The 15000-nt window shown below is 40.1% G+C and overlaps 1 protein-coding gene across 1 annotated transcript in view; it reads left to right on the top strand.

The window, feature by feature from the left end:
• Positions 1-15000, top strand: part of slc30a6 (solute carrier family 30 member 6) — a 115508-nt gene that overhangs the window by 80767 nt on the left and 19741 nt on the right. Inside the window, exon 10 of the mRNA XM_028603276.1 lies at positions 5128-5176. Within this exon, the coding sequence (XP_028459077.1) occupies positions 5128-5176 (49 nt within the window). The remainder of the gene's footprint in view (positions 1-5127; positions 5177-15000) is intronic.

The raw sequence follows: 15000 nt of genomic DNA, 5'->3' as shown, positions 1-15000 counted from the left end.
TCACAGGTGTGCCTTGTCAGGGTTCATTAGTGGAAGTTTTTCCCTTATTAATAAAAAAAGCAAAGGGTGGCTACTTAGAAGAATCTAAAATATAAGACAAGTTTTCAGTTATTTCACACTTTTTTGTTAAGTACATAATTCCATATGTGTTCATTCATAGTTTTGATGCCTTCAGTGAGAATCTACAATGTTAATAGTCATGAAAATAAAAAGGAAACGCATTGAATGAGAAGGTGTGTCCAAACTTCTGGCCTGTACTGTAGGTAGTCACTAAGATAGCCATACAGTTCATCCTAAAGATTCACTGTGCCACATACAAGATGATCTATTAAATCATGCCAACACTTAATATTTTAATGGCTTAGTATTATATTTACTAAAAAGGTATTTTATAAAGGCTTTAGGCCATCCTACATGTTATTGTAGCCCCAGTTTAATATGCAACTTCATTTTATACAATATATGTAGTAGGGGGTCCTTGCTCTCTCTCTCTCTCTCTCTCTCTCTCTCTCTCTCTCTCTCTCTCTCTCTCTCTCTCTCTCTCTCTCTCTCTCTCTCTGTCTCTCTCTCTCTCTCTCTCTCTCTCTCTCTCTCTCTCTCTCAGTTAAGGGGTTCTTGCCTAGACAGAGTTGGATCCTGATCCTCTGACGTGGTAGCTACTCTCACATTCAGTAGAATCAGTAGATCGGTAATTCACTGCTGCAGATTTGGGAGATTATTTGATGTAAAAAAACCTTTTCCGGAAGATGCTTAAATGCATATAGGACAGAGTTGATGGAGTCAGCTGTGAAATGACACAGCTGTGTCTTAATATTTCATGCAGCATTGAACTGGAAGATATGTATCTGTAAAATGTTCTGCTCCACAGTTCACGTCAGACTATAGAGAGAAGAACGCTGCTTCGGAGACGACATGAAAGAAATAATTCTCCTGATCATGTCACTAACTATGTTTCCATCCACACGTTTTTAATCCGAATTAAGTGATATCAAATGAAAAATGCCGTCATGGAAACAGTAAAATTCGATAGAATTTCATGAATATCGACTCAAAAGAAATACGTTTCGGTCTCATCGGATTTTATCTTGATCGATACTTGATCTTATGCAATAAACGCTGATGGAAACGTTATTTGCCGAATAAATTAATGAATTGCGATTAAGTTTTAGGTCATTTTATGGTTGCAACCCGCAATAAAACGAAGAAGAAGAAGTTGTAGTCCATTTCCGCCCAGTATTTCCGCTCCATTTGCACACATGACGGGTGTCAACAAAGACAAGATGGAAGTGGACGAACGAGGAGACGAGAGACTTTTTGAATTTAATTTACGAGCAAAATATAACGGCTACTTTAGGAAATTGAGAAAAGAGACTTCAGATATAGTATTAGGGGACCACTAAGGTCTATATAAAAGAGACTTCAGATACAGTATTAGGGGACCACTAAGGTCTATATAAAAGAGACTTCAGATACAGTATTAGGGGACCACTAAGGTCTATATAAAAGAGACTTCAGATACAGTATTAGGGGACCACTAAGGTCTATATAAAAGAGACTTCAGATACAGTATTAGGGGACCACTAAGGTCTATATAAAAGAGACTTCAGATACAGTATTAGGGGACCACTAAGGTCTATATAAAAGAGACTTCAGATACAGTATTAGAGGACCACTAAGGTCTATATAAATGCCGCTGCCTCGGTCGGTTTGTCGCTTATCTACTGCTGCCTCAATAGGTTATTTTGTTTGACTTATTGTGTGACATTCTATAGGGATGAGCAAAAGACATTCTGTGCTGTAAAAATCATTGCTAAATGCTAGCGATGGCTAACGTTACCTGCACCTGCAGTTCCGTAGCAACCGTCTCCGTATGTGCATGCAGCCCTGCTGAAATGAAGTGCTACTCATGTAAAAACTGCTGATTTTTAATCTACAGAAAGACTTTGTGACGTGTGAATAAAAGATGCATGACTGAATAATTTTACATGCAGAAATGTGACCGTGAGTGCAGAATACTCTGCACCAAATGAAACCCAGTCACTCGCGTGCACGGTTAAAGAAAGTGGTTTTCTCCGGGAGAAACCTCGCTTAGGAAATGGAGGTTTCACTAGTGTACAGATGACTGCAGAAAGCAGACAAGAACTTTTATGAGCACACTGATAGATTGTAGGAAGTAGGACTTTGCTCGATTTGAAGAAATTCTTAGTCGACTAACACTCATTCAATTGTATCGACTAATCGATTAGTTGATTTAATCGACAGATCTGTAAACCTGAGTTTCTCCGCATAGAGTCACGCAAAAAGCTCCACTTTAATTCTTGTGTTTACCAGAGATGTGCTCCTACGTTTCTTGGAAATAAGTCATTCAGCATGAAGAAAGCATCAAACTAAAGAAATCTAAGTTGACTAAGACCAAAACGACCGATTAGTCGACTAATCCACTAAGAAGGAGCGGCCCTAGTAGAAAGATTCTGGTTGGGTATCGTTTGGATTTATTTGGATATCGGTTTCAACCGACTGATCTCACAAAGTGGCGTATGTATGACACGCCAATTCGTATAGCATTATTGGTGCGTTATCAAGACGCATACTCTCTATTTAGCGTGATTATCAACGCCGTTTGGCCTCCATTGACTTATATTACAGGGCTCGACATTAAGGCTTGTCTGCTTGTCCGGGACAAGTGGATTTTTTTTGTAGGGCAAGTGGAAGAGAAATTTACTTGCCCCCACTGGACGAGTTAAAACTGAAACAAAACAAAATGCCACATTACTTTACGTTATGTGTCACTCATTACGTCTATTTTACCAGTACGGGACGTGCTTGTTTCTACTGTTTCAACAGAATTTTATTAAAGTGCCCATATTATGAAAAAAATCCCTTTTTCTGGGATTTGGGGTGTTCTTTTGTGTCTCTGGTGCTTCCACACACATACAAACTTTGAAATAAATCCATCCATGGTGTTCTGAGTGAGATCTGGTTTCTGAATGTGTCCTGCCTTCAGTCTCCTGGTGAGCTGGTCAAGATCTGTACGGCTTTCTACGTCACTAGCCAAAACCAGCTGGCTAACCGCAACCGTTAGCTCGTAGCGTTAGCATGCTAACGCTAATGCTAACGCTAGCATGCTACCTCGATCTCAATAGCAAAGCACTGCTACAACACACACTAGTTCACCATAATCTCCAAAAGAACTACTTCCATGTGCTCCCTGGTTTAGAAGAAGTCTCCCAGCTGATCCTGCCTTGGAACTGACTGAACTCGGAGAAACAGCCTTTCTTTTACTGTCTATGGAGCTAGCTGACATGCTCTACATCTGAGCTACTGAGCATGTGCGAGTGCAATCAAAGATAGTACAGAAGAAGAAGATGAAAAGAGGTCTCACTCTGTAGCTAAAACAGAGACCAGGTGGAAAGAGGATCTGCAGCAGTGAGAGAGAGCTGTGCAGTACAACTAAATATGGTGTTTTTTGAAAATTAAACCATGTAAACCTATTCTGGTACAACCTTAAAATACAGTTATAAACCTGAAAATGAGCATAATATGGGCGCTTTAATTCTGATAGTGTTTGGATGCCTTCAACGGTTTGTTCGAATTCTGCGTTAGCAAAAACATTATTATAAAATTATTATAATTCTGCTCCCTTTACATGGAATTTGTTGCAGAATAACTTAAAACTTAGTAAATTGATTCCTTTGAGTGCTTTCAAGTTAAGAATGAGGTGTTTTGAATTGAACTCCCTCACTTGTCAATGTTTTTAATTGCAATTTCCTTGTAAGTGCATAATTGGCTTTCAAACTGTTTCTAGTAATTTAATTTATTTGTCTTTATTTTCATGTTTCTTTTTTGGTGTCTATTGTACGTATGTAATGATGTGATGTAACTTAGCTGCCTATCTTGGCCAGGTCTCCCTTGCAAAAGAGATTTTTAATCTCAATGGGCTTCTCCTGGTTAAATAAAGGATAAATAAAAAATAAATGAATAAACACAGGACTTTCTCCCAGGAGACTGAGGATCGTGTCCCACGTCTCACATTTCCTAAACCCAAACGTTGCTTTCTTCTTTTCCTAAACCCAACCCGTCCGCTGTATACAGCGTTTAAAATGCGTGCAGATAACACGCCACTTGTAGAAAGTGAGCGTGTACGTTTACGTTCGCTGTTTACAGCGTAGACTTCCACGCGGATAGCTTAAAATGCGTGCAGATAACACGCCACTTGGCTTAAGAAAGTGGCGGTGTATGTTCACGCGAAGTCATGGTTTCAAAAAGGTTGCCGGTGCCTGAACTGATACTAAATACTAAAGCAACAGTTGGCGGCATTAAAGAATGGCTTTTTATTTTATTTTTTATTGCTAAGGGCATGTGGTCAAATTTCAAATAATGTATTTAAAATGTAATTACAATAACTTATTTCGTCAGTCAGTTGCTGTAAAAAATAAAGGACAAATAGAAGAACCGCTAGATGGCAGAAAGGTATTTTAGTGCAGTGCTGCTAGTGTCCTCTGTAGGGCTGCCACCTCTTAGTCGATTAGTCGACTAATCGGTAGTTTTGGTCTTAGTTGAATAAGATTTCTTTAGTCGATTAGTCAATTTTTATGCTTATTCATGCTTAATTACTTATTTCCAAGAAACGTCTGAGCACATTCATGGTAAACACGAGATTTAAAGTGGTGCTTTTGCAGGATTAATTGTGGAGAAACTCAGTTTTACAGATGGTTAATTAACTACATTTATATTGTGCTTTTCTAGTCTTAACCACCTCTCAAAGCTCACAGCTCTGTCAATTAAATCAACTAATCGATTAGTCGACAAAATCCTATAAGTGTTAGTCGACTAAGAATTTGTTTAGTCGAGGACAGCCCTAGACCTCTGACATGTAAAGCAAAATGTAAGTCGCTTTGGATAAAAGTGTCAGTTAAATGACATGTAATGTAAATGTGAAGTGGCACAGCAATGAGGCACTGAAATCTGTTATCATTCTGTCCGGTTGATACCGGTCGTTTAAGAACACTGAGGAGTATTTATATATTTTTTATTGTTTGTTTGTTATAAAATTGTCAGATATGTTGTACATCTCTCTCACTCTCTCTCTCTCTCTCTCTCTCTCTCTCTCTCTCTGTTTGTCTCCAGCGGCCAGCAGCAGTTGGCTTCAGGAACATGTGGCAGATCTGAGTCGAAGGTAAGAACATGTGCATCTCTTTGTCTCATCCCTCCTCTCTCTCTCTGTCTCTCTCTCTCCCTCTCTGTCTCTATCTCTGTCTCTCTCTCTCTCTCTCTCTCTCTCTGTCTTTCTCTCTGTCTCTCTCTCTCTCTCTGTCCTTCTCTCTCTCCCTCCCCCCCTTACTCTACTTTATCAGCAGTTATTGGTCTCAGGTAGGAACAGGAAGGATCCACTTACACTGACTCAACTCACACAAACACACACTCCTGATGCTGGTAAAAGTGCCCATTCTCTCTGTGTGTGTGTGTGTGTGTGTGTGTGTGTGTGTGTGTGTGTGTGTGTGTGTGGTGCCCCTTCCTCCGGGGGTCAAAGGTTACCCTCGTTCTGTGTGTGGTCACAGTTTCAGGTGGGTCAACAGATTGGCTCATTGATTGAGCTTCTCAGAAACAGCTGTACCATCAGTGTTATTGTACAAGTGCCCAGGGTTCAGAGGTCACAGGTCACGGTAACTGCAGCCCTGTTATTTTTTGGTAAAACTACACTTTATCCATAACTGATCACCTCGTGTGTGTGTGTGTGTGTGTGTGTGTGTGTGTGTGTGTGACAGTTAGCACGATAATAGCACGATGTCAGTGCTTTAGCATCTCAACAGAAAACATGGAGTCTAACTTAATCCTCCATTCCACGAAGAGGACCCGACAAAAGTAAATCAAAGAGTCGTATGGACGATGAAACTACACCAAACACAACAACTACCAAAATCAAAGACAACAAAATACGTAGTGGTGACCACGATCTGATCTAAAGAGCTGACGCATTGACTATCCCTTCGGAAAAACAGATGATTGTTGCGCATCTCTCTCTCTCTCTCTCTCTCTCTCTCTCTCTCTCTCTCTCTCTCTCTCTCTCTCTACAGAGAAACAGCTGATCAACGATCTAATAGTATAAGTGTAACAGAGCTGTGTGACATTATAATCAAATATATAAATGAAAATAGGTTGAGTAAGACTAATATTTACATATAGGTCTACTGCATATACAGATCAGTCTCAGGTTGAAACTGAAAGTTCTGAAAGTTAAGTTGCACAACTTAATGTAAAGTCTGTGTATGTTTAATGTATGCCTTAGTTTGAGGTTGATATCATTAGAAAAAAGACATTCTTTAAAAACAATGTAACATGGCACTTAAATGCACTTACTATGTTTAGTTTTTTGAGAGATGATATTGTAAGCAATGTAGGCAGTACAAATGTTGCTTTTTTCCCTAGTTTAGGTTGTTTAAAAATGCAAAAAAAAAAAATAATTATCCGATTAATCGATCGATAGTGCTAGATTAATCGATTACAAAAAGAATCGATAGCTGCAGCCCTAATGTCAGCGTTATTTTAAAGTCTGGGTTTAAAGTCTGAAAGTTTAAATCTACATTGTGTAAGAATTTCTCCCATCTAGCGGTGAAATTGTATACGACTGAATATGACTTTCTAGCCCCTCCCATTCCTGGCGCGTTTTAACTCCTACGGTGGCCATAATTATTCCAAGAAGTACGACTTTGTCCGTGAGTGTTCCTTCTAGTGTAATAATAGTAATAGTAGTAGTAATAGTTTTTACGTTTTTGTTATTTTGGTACCATTTCATTGCTAACATCAGCTGTCAGGTTCCCAAAGGACTGCTAGCTATGCGTAAGCAAACCCTTGGTGTTCTCTCAAGGAGCTTCATGAGGTAGTCACCTGAAATGGTTTTACCTTCACAGGTGTGCCTTGTCAGGGTTAATTAGTGGAATTATTTCCCTTATTAATAAAAAAGCAAAGGGTGGCTACTTTGAAGAATCTAAAATATAAGACATGTTTTCAGTTATTTCACACTTTTTTGTTAAGTACATAATTCCATATGTGTTCATTCATAGTTTTGATGCCTTCAGTGAGAATCTACAATGTAAATAGTCATGAAAATAAAAAGGAAACGCATTGAATGAGAAGGTGTGTCCAAACTTTTGGCCTGTACTGTATATAAAAAACACTTTGATTTCCTTATGTTTAAAAGTAATGTGAAAAGGAAAACAATCAGAATCGGATACATTTCTCTTACATTCTGTGGCGCACACAGTTTCTTAAAATATCTTTTTCCCTTTCCCCCCCTATCGGCAACTTACACACACACACACACACACACACACACACACACACACACACACACACACACACACACACAGGGGACTCTGGCTTCTGGCTGGTGAGGCCGACAGAGCAACAGGCTTTATATAACCCAGTTGGCCCCGAGACCCGGCCGGGGTTAAGTAGGGACAGACTATTACAACACAAACAGTAACACAGACACACATTTCATGCAAACACACACTGAGGCATGAAGGCATACAGAGCAACACAACACACACACACACACACACACACACACACACACGAAACTAGGCTGGGACGTCCTGTTCATTTCTGCCCTCTCAGCCAATCACAGCCCAGTTCTGCTGCTGCACAACTCTCCAGGCTGTCGCCCCGAGTAACCTGCACCGACTGAGCTGCTGACTGTGTGTGTGTGTGTGTGTGTGTGTGTGTGTGTGTGTGTGTGTGTGTGTGTGTGTGTGTGTGTGTGTGTACATCTTGTACTTTATCCACTTCAGATGTGGGAACACACAGCGGGATCTAATATTCATCACAGCAGCATCAGTCTGCTTTCGAAGTCGGTCTGAATGTAAAGATGTGAAGGACTTAATGATTTTCTCTTTGCCTCGACTATTATTTGTCGGAGGGGAAATGCATCTTTGCTATTATTGTGTTGTGTTGTACGATCGCGTGGTATAATTAGCTGTATTGTATATCATTGATGCACTGATGTAATTATCTCATCAGCCAATCAGGAGGCAGCAACTCAGCAGACAACAGCAAGAAGATACGGTCAATAGGTTCAACTGCTTGTTTAGAAATACTCATTAAATGTAATTTTAAAGTCCAAGTTGACTTACGGAAATTTTCTAATTTTGTCCAAACAACAAAATCCAAACATACTTAGTTTACGTTTAGACAAATTAAACCAACAGTTATTCATATTAGAGAAACTGGAAAATATGCTTACAAAATGACAGTTCACCTCCAAAAACATTTAATTTATCTTACATGTAGATCCAGATGGTTTTGGTGGGAGTTGCCCAGTGTTGGAGATATCAAGCGTAGAGATGTCTGCCTTCTCTCCAATCAGTCCCTCCAGAAAAACGCGATTATGCGATCACATAATTCAACACATAATCAGCCAAAGTCCGCATATTTATGCACTTTTTTTTCTCTTTTTCATCATTTTTCAGTTTTTGCAAATTCCTGCAATTTCATCATATAAAATTGAATAAATATCCCGCATGTTCCATCGCATTTTTTAAGAAAACAAGCCTTATAATCAAGGACTTTTGCCCGCAACAATCACAAAAAAACTGGACTGTCCAATATAATGGAACTACATGGCACTAGGCTTGTGGAGCTCAAAGTAGGGCTGGGCAATATATCGATATTATATCGATATCGTGATACGAGACTGGCTATCGTCTTAGATTTTGGATTTCGTGAAATGACAAGTGTTAGCTGTCCCTGGTTGTGAAGATGAATGCCAGGACAAATACAAATTATCAGCGATATGTGATGGGTGGACCACAGTAAAAGTGATTTGATTTTTTGAACTAACCAGACTGTTCTAGCTTTTCTATTATTTGCCTTTACCCACTTAGTCATTATATCCACATTACTGATGATTATTGATCAAAAATCACACAGACACACACACACAGAGACACACAGACAAAAACACACACACACACACACACACAGACACACACAGAGACACGTTTTTTCGGTGAACTATTTTAGTCCAATTTGAGATCGTATTCTGAACGAGACGCCACGACAATCTGGCTTTGAGTTTCCTGCTGCCAGACCCCATGTGAAGATGTTCGTCCAATCAGCTGCCGGTTGTCTTTTTTTGGGTGACAATCCAGACTAGCACCACCTGCTGTTATAGAGATGTATTACGTCTCGTCTCCTCGGGGTGTTCTGAGACACTTTTTGGACCGACTCGGGGACACTGATCAGTCAGACTGGCTGATCCAGCTGTCCTCTGAAAGTCATCAGTCACACAGACATTTCTATTTAAATAAAACACATCGTGACGTTAACGAAGACGTTTAAATCTAGAGTCCGAGACGAGTCTGACCGAAGAATACGTTAAGTATCGAGGGTGTGATCAAATGTTCAGTGTGGAGCCAACAGAGCCGAGTATCGCAGTGTTTGTTTGCCTTTCGGCTTTAATCCATCGCTGTCTTTCTGCAACGTGTCTGGGTTAATGCACACGCACACGCACACACACACACACACACACACACACACACACACACACACACACACACACACACACACACACACAGCACATACTCTCACATGGTTAGATATCATTATATCAATGCTTCAAGAGGGATTATGGGATCACTGGGATTGTCAATCTCATCTCCAACTCTCCACTCTCCTCTTTTAGATAGATAGATAGACACATAGACAGAGACAGACAGACAGACACATAGATAGATAGATGGATAGATACATACAGTACAGGCCAAAAGTTTGGACACACCTTCTCATTCAATGTGTTTCCTTTTTATTTTCATGACTATTTACATTGTAGATTCTCACTGAAGGCATCAAAACTATGAATGAACACATATGGAATTATGTTCTTAACAAAAAAGTGTGAAATAACTGAAAACATGTCTTATATTTTAGATTCTTCAAAGTAGCCACCCTTTGCTTTTTTATTAATAAGGGAAATAATTCCACTAATTAACCTGGCAAAAGGCACACCTGTGAAGGTAAAACCATTTCAGGTGACTACCTCATGAAGCTCATTGAGAGAACACCAAGGGTTTGCAGAGTTATCAAAAAAAAGCTCTTAATTTCTCTCTCTCTTTCTTTTTCTCCGTCTCTGTCTGTCTTTCTTTCGCTGTCCATCTTAACGAGACATTCATTGACTAATTATAACTGATCTGAATGATGGTATATTCCCCCTTTTCTTCCCTCCTTCGGTTCTCTCAGCTTCCTGCTGCCTGTGGCCAACTATCTGAATGACATTAATGTCTGACATTAATTACGTGTTGACATCCATGTCAGTGGTTGTTTTGTTTTTTTTATTACATTTTTTAAAAAACATTATGTAATGACAGCACCTCGCGGCGCCCAGCCAACGCGTTTCCTCTTCATGTTTTCTGACATCGCTCCACGTACAATACAGGCCAAAAGTTTGGACACACCTTCTCATTCAATGCGTTTCCTTTTTATTTTCATGACTATTTACATTGTAGATTCTCACTGAAGGCATCAAAACTATGAATGAACACATATGGAATTATGTACTTAACAAAAAATTGTGAAATAACTGAAAACATGTCTTATATTTTAGATTCCTCAAAGTAGCCACCCTTTGCTTTTTTTGATAACTCTGCAAACCCTTGGTGTTCTCTCAATGAGCTTCATGAGGTAGTCACCTGAAATGGTTTTACCTTCACAGGTGTGCCTTGTCAGGGTTAATTAGTGGAATTATTTCCCTTATTAATAAAAAAAGCAAAGGGTGGCTACTTTGAGGAATCTAAAATATAAGACATGTTTTCAGTTATTTCACACTTTTTTGTTAAGTACATAATTCCATATGTGTTCATTCATAGTTTTGATGCCTTCAGTGAGAATCTACAATGTAAATAGTTATGAAAATAAATAGAAAAACGCATTGAATGAGAAGGTGTGTCCAAACTTTTGGCCTGTACTGTATAGGAAATTCAATGTGACACGCAGCACCGGGCCGAGACGCGTTCGGTGACCCGTTAATCGGTTCCAGGAACGCTGAAAGAGCCCAAAAGAGCATATATTTTCCAGATGAACAAGTGAGGAGAAGAAATCATCTTAAGAAAGAAGGAGTTTGGTTCCTGTTCCTTTTTTAGACTGGCTGCTGTTAAGGAGAGTAGTATCGATCCATCACTTTCTACAGAATGTCACTGAGCATGGATTAAAGCCATCCCAGTTTTCCAGTCTTTCTCCTCGAGTCTAAGGCTGCGTTCATATCCGGCAACAAGTTAATGTAGATCTTCCCATTTATTTTGAATAGGGGCAGCTGAAAAAAACGCAGGCAGAAAGACTTTATCTTGCAACTGGTGCACGCAAAGCCCGATGCAAGAGTCTTTGCTAGTTTAAGACCGACCCAGTCGTCAGTTTCCCGTCCAGCACCCGCGTCGTTTAAACAGCAAACGCACCTGCGCCCATCTGTGGCCCCATGGTCTTACCGGGAGGTGTGTTCAGGTGCATTCTAGGCGTGCTGGTCTTACAGGGAGGTGTGTTCAGGTGCATTCTAGGCGTACTGGTCTTACAGGGAGGTGTGTTCAGGTGCATTCTAGGCGTACTGGTCTTACAGGGAGGTGTGTTCAGGTGCATTCTAGGCGTGCTGGTCTTACAGGGAGGTGTGTTCAGGTGCATTAGGGTGCTGGTCTTACAGGGAGGTGTGTTCAGGTGCATTCTGGGCGTGCTGGTCTTACAGGGAGGTGTGTTCAGGTGCATTCTAGGCGTGCTGGTCTTACAGGGAGGTGTGTTCAGGTGCATTCTAGGCGTACTGGTCTTACAGGGAGGTGTGTTCAGGTGCATTCTGGGCGTGCTGGTCTTACAGGGAGGTGTGTTCAGGTGCATTCTAGGCGTGCTGGTCTTACAGGGAGGTGTGTTCAGGTGCATTCTGGGCGTGCTGGTCTTACAGGGAGGTGTGTTCAGGTGCATTCTGGGAGTATTGCTATCTTCAGGCAGCGTGAAGTTATCGTGCCAGTTACCAACAAAAACCTGGTCTAAAGTCAGTAACGCAGCATTTCATTGTTATTTTAACAGAGCATTAGTAACATGGTCCTAGGCTCGTGCAGAGCGCGCACACACTATGCTTGTTACACACACAGGGACACACAGCAGCACACACACACACACACACACACACACACACACACACACACACACACACACACACACACACACACACACACACACATGCAGAAGATTACAAATAAAAATATTACGGTGCAAATCCTCCATCATAACAGCAATGCTCCAAGGTCCAAACGGGCCTGGCTTTTAAAGGGAACGGGAGATGTAAAGATGTAAATTATGTACTTAACAAAAGAGTGTGAAATAACTGAAAACATGTCTTATATTTTAGATTAAAATTCCATTAATTAACCCTGACAAGGCACACCTGTGAAGGTAAAACCATTTCAGGTGACTACCTCATGAAGCTCATTGAGAGAACACCAAGGGTTTGCAGAGTTATCAAAAAAAGCAATGGGTGGCTACTTTGAAGAATCTAAAATATAAGACATGTTTTCAGTTATTTCACACTTTTTTGTTAAGTACATAATTCCATATGTGTTCATTCATAGTTTTGATGCCTTCAGTGAGAATCTACAATGTTAATAGTCATGAAAATAAAAAGGAAACGCATTGAATGAGAAGGTGTGTCCAAACTTCTGGCCTGTACTGTAGGTAGTCACTAAGATAGCCATACAGTTCATCCTAAAGATTCACTGTGCCACATACAAGATGATCTATTAAATCATGCCAACACTTAATATTTTAATGGCTTAGTATTATATTTACTAAAAAGGTATTTTATAAAGGCTTTAGGCCATCCTACATGTTATTGTAGCCCCAGTTTAATATGCAACTTCATTTTATACAATATATGTAGTAGGGGGTCCTTGTTCGTCTCTCTCTCTCTCTCTCTCTCTCTCTCTCTCTCGGCCTGTACTGTATAATTAGGCGCACTTTGCGCTTATCCTCCCAATCTAGCGCTCTGTGTTATTGCCAATGCTTTCAAGCTTTCCGTCAGAAACTTTTCGCGTCGGTGAAGTGCGTCTGCCAAAGTTAGTTGCTGGGCTGTATTGTCTTCTGCTCCTTTGGTTTTGTTGAGCTTTTGGATGTCCTTGATTAAATTGGTAGTATTGTACTTTGCAGTACTACCACCACCCCTCAAAACATTTATTTTGCAGACCTTTTGCAAACAGCCGACGAACTATTTTATTTATTTTATTTAACCTTTATTTAACCAGGTTAGTCTCATTGAGATTTAAAATCTCTTTTTCAAGAGAGACCTGGCCAAGATAGCAGAACAAGTATGTTATATAAAACAACAATTTGCAATCACAAAAGAGGCAAAGACATCTCAAGTGCATTTCAATTAAATCAATGTGTGGTTACCATGGAGATTCTGTGCACTACTTTATCCGTGCCGTACAACTGAATGAGATTAGCTGACTGTGGTATCATTTATCCCTAATCACAGGCAGGTTTATAACAAATAGTGGCAATACTAGTCTTATCGTTGATAGCTAGAGTTAGCTGAATTAGCATAGTCATTCATTGTTCTTCTTTTTTTACCAACCTTTTTGAAGCTTTTTCCGACATTTTTGTCACATTTTTCCGACGTTTTGTCCCTTTTCCGAGTTTTTTTTGTCTGTTGTTGAGGCAGGATGTTTGCAGAGGAGGTTTATTGAAGCTTAGACTGCTGTCTTAGAACAACATAACAAACAAGAATGATCCCATCAACTGTTCGAAAGTCCCCGAAAGTACATTATGACGGTGTGATCGGGTTAAAGGAGGCGGGGGGCAGGGAGCAGATAGCGAAGCTGCTGTGTTTAATTCAAATATCAATCGACTTTGGAGGTTTTCAGTTCGGTTTGTCTGATTACAAAAAAATCTACCGTTCCAATATGTAAGTTAATAGAGCAATTGTGCAGCTTGTATTTACCTTCACAAAAGTGCTTGTTTTGCCGCTGACAGACTGAGATTTTTATTCTAAGTGTCTGACAACATTATGGAAAGGATTTCTAAAGAGGTCGACCTTTCTGTTAAAGAGTAAGATCCTTTTTTTTTTAAACATAAAAACATCCGCGAAGTTGCGTTCGCTTAACCCACCAGACTCCATGTAAATAATCAGTAATTTTAGCATCGTAAAATACACTTCATTCAAAGTGGACAGAAACTAAATAAAACTACGAAAAGCCGTTTTGCGTCGTCTTTCCACATTTCCAACCATCACAACTCTAGTTTTGGTTGAAATAAACACAGTTTACAGATATACATGTGAACATATGCTGGCTCTACACACGCTAAAAGTATTGCTTTTTTAAATGGAGTCTGGTGGGTTTAGCGCTAGCGACTTCAGAGCTGTTTCTGGTTAAACAAGAAAGGTCTCAAAGTGGTTTTAAAGGTCTATCTCTGTAGGAATCCATCCCATAATGTTGTTGCGGAGGTTAGTTGGAGCTTAGACTGCTGTCTTAGAACAACACAACATGAAACAAAATAAGAATGATCCCATCAACTGCTGTTCAAGTCCCCGAAAGTCCATTATGACGGTGTGATCGGGTTAAAGGCCTAATCCTAAAGACAAACGTAAACACAGGGAGGCTACAGCTTAGAGAGAGCGATAGAGAGAGAGAGAGAGGGAGGGAGGGAGGGGTGGGGAGCCATATTTCCATGAACCTTAGCGGAAGGGGGTAGCAGAAGCCGAAAAAGAACCCATTCAATTTGGGACTTAATCCAAATCACTGTGCCAGATGCACACATTATTTTTAACATTTTTAACAACATTGTGACATAGAGCATGGCCTCTCGGGGGTCTGCAGACCTCCGAGTTCCCTTCTAGTTATTCTTCTGGGATCGGTTGACTCATGTAGAGTAGAAACTATTGTCTGAACGTCTGCATTAAAAACAGAAGTGTAATAAAACAAAGATATATGGTTTGAGTTATTTGTCCATCCAGTTTCTGACCAGCTGGAA

Source organism: Perca flavescens, chromosome 17 (genome assembly GCF_004354835.1).
Source record: "Perca flavescens isolate YP-PL-M2 chromosome 17, PFLA_1.0, whole genome shotgun sequence".
Taxonomy (NCBI): Eukaryota; Metazoa; Chordata; class Actinopteri; order Perciformes; family Percidae; genus Perca; species Perca flavescens.
This window is presented reverse-complemented; position numbering and strand designations above follow the sequence as displayed.